The sequence below is a fragment of the Pygocentrus nattereri genome, chromosome 17, assembly GCF_015220715.1.
Source record: "Pygocentrus nattereri isolate fPygNat1 chromosome 17, fPygNat1.pri, whole genome shotgun sequence".
Classification (NCBI taxonomy): domain Eukaryota; kingdom Metazoa; phylum Chordata; class Actinopteri; order Characiformes; family Serrasalmidae; genus Pygocentrus; species Pygocentrus nattereri.
This window is the reverse complement of record NC_051227.1, coordinates 15,730,619-15,741,414: the sequence shown is the minus strand read 5'-3', so window position 1 is coordinate 15,741,414 and position 10,796 is coordinate 15,730,619. Positions and strand designations below refer to the sequence as shown.

The window sequence follows — 10,796 nt, the reverse complement described above, 5'->3', positions numbered from 1 at the left end:
TGAAACTGATGTGAAACTGGTTTATTTTTCTGCAACAACAGCAATTGCATTAAGTGCTGAAAAAGAAGAATAAAAGGACTTAGTGTAACACCTCTAATGGAAGTGAATACATGTAAATCATAAATGGAAGTAAAAAAATCAAATAAAAAAAATCAAACAGGACAGTTCATAGCACCAATGAAGATCATTCCCCATTTAAACCTAACAGAACAGACACTGTTAATAGAGCAGCTATGAGCAAAGATTACAACATCTCTAGGATATATAAGCTCATATAATGATTGCATAAACAAAGCAGGAAAGGTATAATAATGTGTATTAGAGATGCACAATCTGAATCATCAGACTTTTTGCTTCAACTGGCCTAGTCGTGTTACTTTGGCCGAGGTTTGTTGCTGTTTTTGGCGTAAATAACATCAGGTAAACGCACTCGTGCTGCACCAACTGCAGCTATAACAACCACCAAAATACTGTGGTATAATTCATTGTTATTTCTGATGTAGCATTCATGTTGGTTAAAACAGCAACTTTAATTTTCTCATAAAATGTCAGTTTGGCCTATTAAAAACCAAACAATGAGTGCGTTCACTTGCACTTAATAATCCGATCATAATCAGATTTCTGATTATTTAAATGGTCATGTAAATGGCGCACTCAATCAGACCACAAGGTCTAGAAATCTGATAAAGAGGCTGGATTTTAGCTCAGTAATCAGATTTCTCATTGCATGTGATCTCTGATTTCTTTCAGATTGCTGAGTCGGCACATGTGTTAAACAGTACCTGAAATAAGCAAACAGCGTCGCCACAAAATGCAGCGGAACACTTCTGGATGAAATGAAGTTTGAGTTTTACATTACATTTCCATCACATCATCTGCGAGTTTATTGGCTGGTTTCTAAACAGAAATCTGATTACTGTCTGACTCATGTAGACCTGGAGTTTCCCTGTTATCTGATTACTCAAGTAAATGCACTGACAGTATCAGATTATTAGGTTCCTCTAAACGCACTCAGTGTTTTTGTAATGTAATCGCAACTTTGGCCAACAAGGTAAGCTTTTCAATGGTCCTTCACACGGTGCAAGCTTCAAGTTAAAAAACATTAATAAAGGCTAATAAAAATCAGCCTCTGGCCAATATGGCTGTAGAGAATTCACAATCTTCCATAAAAATTCATGATCGGTGCATCCCTAATGTCAGTCACTGTCGGAACAAAACCCCTTTCTCCGTTTCAGTTACTTTACAGAAGAAGAAAAAAAAACATCCTTAACTTTCAACGTGAATGAACGGAACAATTTCAGCCACTTTGGACCATCTTCGTTGGTCCATTCGTCATGAAACTTTGATACAGTATAAACAGCAGCTGGAGTTTTCAGATTATTTGGGAGGGGGATGGAGGTTTTGTTCCAGCAGTGACAATGCGTCAATCACATATGCAATTTTACAATCATGAAAGGGAACGGCGCAAAAAATACAGGAAAAAAAACAAAGCACTGAGAATTACTCCAAGAAAAGAGAACTACAAGCGCAGAACGCAAACGTAACTGTTACAAGAGTCTTTTTTAAGGCCACAACTGATTTACAGTTGAAAAATGGTTAAGAACATTAACAGGATTTCGCATGCAAACTGGAGTCTCTGTGGCACTCAGTAACTGAGCTGATTGGTCCTCTGACTGATGAAACTGATGATCTCCACTGTATCATGAAATGTCTAACAAATCATTTTGGGCTCTGGCGTCTTCATCTTTGCCCGTAATGGTCAGTATAAAGCAGGACTTCTCAGTCTGCCAGATGACCAAACCCTCTCCGGTAGAAGAACTAATAAGGGACGTTTCTACTGGATAATCATCTTCGCTTTTGGCCTTAATCATCCAGATCAGTGTGAAAGGCCGCTCTGTGAAGCAACCCTCAGGTAGGGGTGGTCAATATGACGATATGACATCGTTTTCATGATAAAAGGTCTGTATATTTTAGATATCACCAATACTTGAAGACAGAACTACTTCATTCAAGTTCAGTTCCACCGATTGGTCAAGATTTCTGCGTGATGGCTAAGGTGTAAATAAAGTAGTTCAGAGTGGCTTCGGGTGAAATGCTGCATTTCAAGTTAGACATTCACAGTGGTGGTGATGGGAACCAGACATCCACCTCTAAAAGCTCCCTCATAGAAAGCGTTCACACAAAATGGCCATGAATACGCTGCCTAATGCCAGAGAGTTTGGTTTTACAATAATCCTAAGATGCTTTCAATTCATGGAGTAGAGGTACATACAGGGCATAAATAAGTCTTGTAATGAGGTAAATTTGCCTTATTTAACTTAAATGTTCCATATAAACTCAGAAGGCTCATGTAGGTTCACTGGTGGTTCTGGATAGTAAATAAAATGTCTATATTTGTGTTGCAGTCATTGTGACTCCTGGTTCCCATCATCACCACTGTGAAGACGTCTGAGGCAGTAGTTTTCTTCATCAACTATTTCTCATCAAAACACTCTGAATGACTTTGTTTACATCATATCGACTCAATTATGCAGAAATTTGGTAAGAGGTCTTTGGATTTTATTAAATAGAGAACATGAGCTGTCCCGTTAGCTGCAGTACATCTGTTCCAACTTATAAAACCCCAGGAAAGCCATAATAAAGTGATGCATGTCATGTATCGTGAAAATGTCTTCAAGTACTGTGATGCTGTATTCCTACCACATTGCTCACCCTTACCCTCTGGTTTCATTTCCTCTTGAAACTTCACATCATGATTAAGACAACTGGTGGTTTCCACCGTTTTCCTGCTCTTCGTTGGCCAAAACTCGTTTGGGGCGACCCTTGGGCCTGCCCTGGGACTTCTTCCTTGCTTTCGGGATGGAGTTTTCTTGCACACCTTGAGCAGGAGGAGGAGGAGGAGGATGAGGAGGAGGATGAGGAGGGGCAGCTGTTATAGAGCTGTGGTAGCGCAAGACGTGGCTTTTGAGGCTGACGTTGTGGGTGAAGCTCTTTTCGCAGAGCTTACACTTGTAGGGCTTTTCTCCCGTGTGGAGACGCATGTGGGACTTGAGATGGCCCTCCTGGGTGAAGGAGCGCTCGCACACCTCGCATCTGAAAGGCTTTATGCCGGAGTGGATCAGTTCGTGCCTCTCCAACCTGTCCAGGTGAGGGAAACCCTTTCCGCATGTCTTGCACAAGTACTTCCAAGGGCCTCGGTGGGATCTCATGTGACGATTCCGCTTCACGATGTTGCGGAATTTCTCGGGGCAATCTGGGCACAGGTACGGCTTGTCCTCTTTTGGGTGGGTCTCCTCGTGCTCCAATTTGGCAGGCCGGTTCCGGAAAGGCATCAAGCAGTACTTGCAGGGGTGCATCGTGTCGCCATGAAGTTTCCGTGTATGCGCTTTCAGGCCCTTCTCGGTCCGGAACCTTTTGTCGCAGTTCGGACAGACGAGGTGCTTCGTCTTGTACTCGCACACATGCTCTTTCTTGCCGTTCGCCTCGGTGGGTTTCACGTAGAAGACGCCGCACTCCTGACACAGCACACGTTTGGTGGTGAGTCCGTGTTCCTCCTCGGCATGAACCTGAAAGCTCTGGTAATCGGTGAAGCGGACGAGCAGCTTGTCAAGGCAGCGAGTGCCCATGTTTTCGGCAGAGACACACTGGGAACAAGCGAAAAGTTTTTGGTGCCGCAGTAACGAACACTGCAGCCTGGCTTCCGTGTCACAATCTTCACAGCCCACCACCGGCATACTGCCATCGTTCTCCAGGCCATCAGAGTCGTCGGACTCTTCCTCATCCACGGACATTTCGGAGTTGTCGGAATCCTTGGCGGCTTCGTGTGCAGGGGGCTCCCACTCGTCTGAGCTGTGGTTCTTTTTGCTCTTGTGCTTCTTCTTCTTCGTGTCCTCTTCCTCTGGACTTTCCGAATCACTTAGTAAATCATCAGATGATAAGGTGACTTCCAGCTCATCCTGGGAAAAGACAGACAAACCTTATTTACAACGTTGGCCTGGAAAGCTCAAAAACACTTATTTTACGTCCATCAGAAAGCCACCGTTTTTCGTTTCAGTGGCTGCTGGTGATGCAGTTTGTTGCACTCCAAGGTGAGTTCATACCTGCCACAAATTTATATCGCCTTCAACTAAACCAGCTATATAGAAAACTGTCCTCTCTCAAGGCTATTTTAAATTAACGCATCCAAACTGTAAAACAAGACTGAAGAGCAACATAATGAATGAGAACTCGAGTACGTACTTGCACACACACGCGCACACACACACACACACACACACACACAGGGTGAGTCAAAAGTCACAGGACACTTTCATTTTATCCTATTTTTTATTTTATTATCGACTTTTATCTCTGGAGTCATCTCAAACAAATTGTGTATGCTGAGAAAATCCACAACAAACACCACCTTCAGCACCGCATCTTGAAGGCTTGTGACAGCCTAAAAAACAAAATAAAACTGTGTCCTGTGACTTTTGATTCACCCTGTATATACACATAAAAAAAACCACACACAAATATTTATAATATATGCACACAGACACACAGCAACACTAAAGCATCTTTTTTTCAATAATGAAAGCGAACACATGGTAATACACACATTCTGTACAGTAAGGTGACTTTAAAGCAGGCCTAAAGACGACGCTTCACCCAATAGAAGCTGCCCATGCAAAACAAAAGGAATTGCAGGATCTTCACAAAGACGTTTAAAGTTTAACCTCTGCATATCGGCGATATATGATCATGAGTAAAGACGCACAGATTATGAAACGTATGCCTCTTTCTGATTTCCTTACGCCCACATTATCATCACTGTGAGGTAGGGCTGCACGATACTTGAAAATCTGACATTGCAATAGTTTTTTTCTGCAAGATATACTGTGATATGAAAACACACAGGAATTTTCACCAGATGACTTGAATAGTTCTATTTGAAAAGATTCGTTCTACGATGATTGGACTGATTTTGTAGAGGACGGCATCCGCACAGAAATAATTAAATAATTTTTATTTATTTTGTCTTGTTAGTCAGAAAATCCATAAAATAAACAAAGCTGAACATAAAAGCCAATTTAAGATTTGGCAATTAAGTGATTAATAATCCATAAAATCAATAATTCGTTACAGTAATTGGAGTATTCGATTATTAAAGTAGTCGATTGATCGCAGCCCTGTTCTGAACACCAGCATAGCCTATTCGGTGAGAAGAGCAGCACCATCTCTGCCACGCCCCTCGTGTTCCACTGTATTGGCAAAGTTAAACATCACGTTTCCTCACAAGTCAGAACAAAATGTTCACACTGTAGCTGTTAATCCACAAAATTTGCCATTTCATTAAACTGCTGATCAGTATTCGAACCACGCACGTCGCCAGTTGAGACCAGTTATTCTCCAATGCTGAGGTTCTCCTGGTTGCACGTGCCAGAACCTTTAATCTGATGTCCGCTCAGACTTCTGTTCACCAATTATGCATGTGTGCTAAAGGAAGTCAGACCATGAAGACAGCAGTACTTACATACGCTGGGTCTTCTGAGACCTCCACCTTGGGGGAGATACCCACAGAGTGCAGAATCTAAAAATAAACAAAGGCCAAATTATAGAATTATACTTGTATTATAGAGGAGTTCAGTAAGGCAGTAAGCTAGAACCAGTTCTCATATTCTACATCTCTAAAACCAATAGAACTATGAAAAAACCACCACAGAAACTGAGCTTTCAGGAACTGACGAGAAACTTCTGTTAAAATCAGCGCTGAACACCACGCACTCTATGTCTGCCAACCACTGAGACACAGATCACAATCATTTACACATCATAACTACCAAAAGTACCACAAACTGATCCCATCAATTACATCACCAAGTGCAATGCAAAGCGTGGAATGCAGTGGTGTAAAGCACACCACTGGACTCTAGAGCAGTGGAGACGAGTTCTCTGGAGTGACCAATCACGCTTCTCCGTCTGGAAATCCGATGGACGAGCCTGGGTTTGGCGGATGCCAGGAGAACCGTACCTGTCTAACTGCATTGTGCCAAGTGTAAAGCTTGGTGGAGGGGGGATTATGGTGTGGGGGTGTGTTTCAGGAGTTGGGCTCGGCCCCTTAGTTCCAGTGAAAGGAGCTCTTAAAGCTTCAGCACCAAGAGATTTTGGACAATTTCATGCTCCCAACTTTGTGGGAACAGTCTGGGGACGGCCCCTTCCTGTTCCAACATGACTGCGCACCAGTGCACAAAGCAGGTCCATAAAGACATGGATGAGCCAGTTTGGTGTGGAAGAACTTGACTGGCCTGCACAGAGTCCTGACCTTAACCAGATGGAACACCTTTGGGATGAATTAGAGCGGAGACTGTGAGCCAGACCTTCTCGTCCAACATCAGTGTCTGACCTCACAAATGTGCTACTGGAAGAACGGTCAAGACTTCCCATGGCTCCTTCCCAACACACTCCTAACCCTGTGGAAAGCCTTCCCAGAAGGGTTGAAGCAGTTATAGCTGCAAAGGGTGGGCCGACATCATATTAAACCCTATGGATTAAGAATGAGATCTCACTCAAGCTCACATGCGTGTGAAGGCAGACAAGCGAATACTTTCAGGAACATAGCGTATATCTATATATTTATGTGTATATACGTATGCATGCATGTATGTGTATATACACGCACACACACACACACACACGAAAAGCTACGCGAAAGCAGGCAGAACTGTACAGGTGATTTTATCAGTCTGCAGGAGGAGTTTAAGGGGCAGTCCAGCCAGGCTGGGAAAAACCCCTTCTGATGATGCATCAAAAGGTGAGAGGAAATTGTGAAAGACGGCGAATGCTCTGGGGTGGATTTCTGAGCGAGGGCCGTTTGAAAATGAGTTTTCTATTCTTAGCAGTAACGTTCGCCATCTGTCCGTCCTCTGCACTCGCCAGCTAGCGAGAAAAGGAGGGGGAAAAAAAAAAAAAAAAAAAAGAAGCCCACACGTTTTAAACTATTCCTGTACAGCCCCCAAAAAGCAGTTTTTTTTTTAAACTTACTCCCACCTTTTGATACACCTTCAGGGGGGGTTTTCCCCAGTCTGGCGGGAGTGCCCTTTTTGAAGGGGAACTCCACCAATATTTCTAAATTTCTGCAGAATACAATTGTTAAGACTTGAAGTCGTTCGGAGTGGTTTGATGCGAAATGCAGCGGTGGTGATACGAACCCGATGTCTGGAAAATGCAATGTCTCTAAAAGCTCCTTCACAGCCAGTTACTACAGGAAAGGGCTATGAATACACTGCCTGAAGTCAGAGACACTGTTTTATAGTTTTATGAAAGTTTTGCTCTAATATATAATTTTCAGTGTGGAGAGGTACATGCAGGCCGCTATAAGTCAAAATAAATCCGCTCCCCACAAAAAATATACATTTACTTATGTTTACAGTGTAACGGCACTACAAGATACACATCCTCTGTGGGTAAATTTAAATGTACAGGCTTCCTGACGCAGATGCTTCAAATATATCCATATATTTATGACTATATTTATAGATATAAAACTCAAAACACATGCAGGTTCACTGGTGATTTGGGATAGTAAATAAACAGCTATGTGCATTGTAGACCCTTCAATCCTTGGTTCTCACCACCACCACTGTAAAGAAATCATTTTTCTCTACAACCATTTCACACCAAACCCTGTGAGTGAATTTGTTTACATCTCAATTATTAAAATGTGCAGAAATTCAAAAACTCCACTGGAAATCCCTTAAAAGGCCTCCAACACCAACATTCACCCCCCCCAAAGGTCCGTAGAGCACCTGTCAAAATCACGTCCGCTACTTTCTCAGAAAACGAAGGAGTCAGTCAATTAAGCACCAACCTGACAAACCAACACGGAATGTGTTTAAGTCCTTTAAAGAGGGTCCGTTTTCTGCAGGACCCCAAAACACAACATAAAGACCGAGCAACGCGGGCGGCACAGCGCACACTTAAGGAAGATGGTTCTTCAAGAGTTCTTTAGAAAAGGGAACGGTTCCAGCAGTTCCATATAAAGCCATCGGCATGCTTAAATGCTTCTCTGCAGTGAAATGGTTCTTTCGATCGATCAATACGGTTCTACAAAGAATCTTTAGGGAAATGGCTCCTATGTAGCTCCAAAAAGAGTTGTGCTATTGTTAAGATGTCAGGCTTGTAATGGAAGAACCCTATTTGGTGCTACACAGAACCAAAAAAAAAAAGGTTTCAATATAGAACCAAATACAATGCATACATGTATATACACAGAATCTATATCTAGAACACACACACAAACACACCTATATTATAATCTATCTATATACATACATACACACACATATCTATACATGTGTGTATATAATCTATGTATCTCCACACACGCACGTATAAAACGGTCCTATACCGAACTCATGGTTCTAAAAAGAACCATTGCCTTTACTAAAGAACCACTGAAACTGCGTTTTTAAGCCGAGGCTCAAGTTATTCTCATTTTCAGCTGAATTCAGGTGCATCTCGCGTTTAAACACATTACTGCTGCATCATTTAAGGTGGAACGGATAAATCTGCCCGAGGTGCTGGACTTCAGTTCACATCTCTTAACGTACCCCAGGCTCCCTCGTCACGGCTGCTTTCTTTTTCCTGATCAATAAAGACGGGATGGCCGTTTTCTTCACTACCAGCTTGGGCCGACACCCCATGAGCTCGGCTTTCAGGTCCCGCTCGTAGTCGTCGGGTGTGAAGTGCTGGCTGCACACGCGCAGGTACACGTAGTTCTTCTGCGGCGTGTTTACATCCCTGCCTATGGCCGCCAGCCACCTCTTACACAGCTCGACGTCTTTCTCGGGAAAACGGTGAAAAATAACGCCTTTGGCTCTCGCCTCTTCGTATTTATCGCACCCGGGGACGCTACACTCTGCAGGCATTCTTCCACTGAACTGCGTTTCCGACGGAGGGAGAGAGAAAACCCGCTTTCTCCGCCGCCAGCGAGCAGCTCTAGCGCCAGCGCTAGCTCGGCAGCGCAGAGCTGCGGGGGCCCAGAGCACAACAGTGATATGATTGGTGGATCGCGGTGACGTGTTCGCGCTGTGCACGCTGGGCATTGTAGTTCACGCCGAATAACTTTTCTCCAGAATCTTTATTTGCCAAGTACCAAGCGTGCAAGCAATTTCTCGAGCTACACGTGTCTACATACAAATAAATCCAATAAACCAAGTATAGAAAAAGATATTTAATTCTTAGAAAAGGGTTCTTTAGTAAAGAGAATGGTTCTATGTTGTACCATGAACACTCAGAGCCCCCTGCGTGATTAAAGGGTTCTTTGCATGGTGAAAGCATTCCTCAGATTGATTGAGAATGTGATCTATATGGTTCTGTACAGCACCAAAAAGGCTTCTTCCGTTACAATGTCAAGCTTGATACAACAGAAGACCCCTTTTTGGTGCTGTAGAGAACCCTTTTCAAAACGGTTCTACACAGAACCATGTAAAGCACATTCTCCATCAATCTAAAGAACGATTTCATGACGTAAAGAACCGTTTAATCATGCAAAGGGTTATCTGGGTGTTCACAGTTCTATACAGATCCATTTTCTTTACTAGAGAACCCTTGAAGAACCTTGTGTACATATAAACATAAACAATAGCACATAAACTGCAATATAAAGGATATACAGCCAAGTACTGAGGGACATATAGCTGTGTGTGTGTGTGTGTGTGTGTGTAAGTGTAATATATATATATATATATATATATATATATATATATATATATATATATATATATATATATATATACACACATACACACACACACACACACACACACACACACACACACACAGCTATGTCACATATTGCAACAAGTTAAAAGCGGAACAAAAACACCAGAGAATTTCGACTTATTTCTAGTCCCTTATTTTTAAAATAAAACACATACTTTAACAATGAACACGAGAAGATGGACATCACAGACTGTCCAACTAGAGCCGGTTTAAGGCGAGTGTCTCCACTGCCTATTTCTGCCATTTATAACAAAAACATCCACTGCAGAACACCAGAGGGCGCCTCTGGGTGAGTCCTCAACGAATGTGGGTGAATAACCACAACCGGCTCAAAATGAAGAAAAGTTTCTAACCACTTGTGCTGGAAATTCCTTTAATTTTGGAGGCAGAAGGACGAACAGGCCAGTCAGCGTAGCCGCTACTGGGCGCTGACCGGTCGGCATTGCCGCTACCAGGCGCTGATTACCTGACTGAACACACGGAATACACCAGTCTCAGTACTTTTTATTAGATAAATTTGCAACATATTTAAATAGACAGCTAATTTTTAATAAAAATAAAATCAAATAACATGGCACAGATGACTGGCTACTCAGCACAGTCACGTATGATTGCTACAGATGCAACAGCGCCATTCAAACACAGCACAAGTTCACTTTCCTGCTCACAGTATATACAGTATTTACATCATAGAACAGCAACAGAATCAAAATAAACGGGTTGACGGACGAGCCCATGTTTGGGCTCGAATTCCGAATAGCAATCTGACACGCTCACAGAAACTAGCATTATGCAGGAAATAGAAACAGCGAGATATTCAGAGCGGACATGAGTAGCAGCCAGATTAAAAAATTATATTCACGCTGTAGAACTGCCCTTTTTTTTAATTGAATGAATTAACTGTTAACACTAATAACCGCCCTTTCACAAATTGTCCCAGAAGGCCAAAATCTCGCTGTGTTGCGCAGATCTGCGAAGCTTCATGCCAAGCAAGTGCTGACTGTGGCTCTCCGTTAGTGTTGGGGCCAGAA

General features: G+C 42.7%; 1 protein-coding gene across 5 annotated transcripts in view; it reads right to left on the bottom strand.

Moving 5' to 3' along the window:
- Positions 1 to 6: 6 nt before the first annotated feature.
- Positions 7 to 10,796, bottom strand: part of LOC108431158 (zinc finger protein 569-like) — a 47,611-nt gene continuing 36,821 nt past the window's right edge. For 2 of the 5 annotated variants that reach the window (XM_037546355.1, XM_017704137.2), the window contains exons 2-3: positions 5,516 to 5,572; positions 7 to 3,956 (exon numbers count right to left, since the gene is read on the bottom strand). In XM_037546355.1, coding sequence (XP_037402252.1) covers positions 2,757 to 3,956; positions 5,516 to 5,572 — 1,257 coding nt within the window. In that variant the 3' untranslated portion in view covers positions 7 to 2,756. Of the gene's footprint in view, positions 3,957 to 5,515; positions 5,573 to 8,591; positions 9,016 to 10,796 lie in introns of those variants that run through there. The other 3 variants (XM_037546356.1, XM_017704138.2, XM_017704136.2) reach the window with 2 other exon arrangements.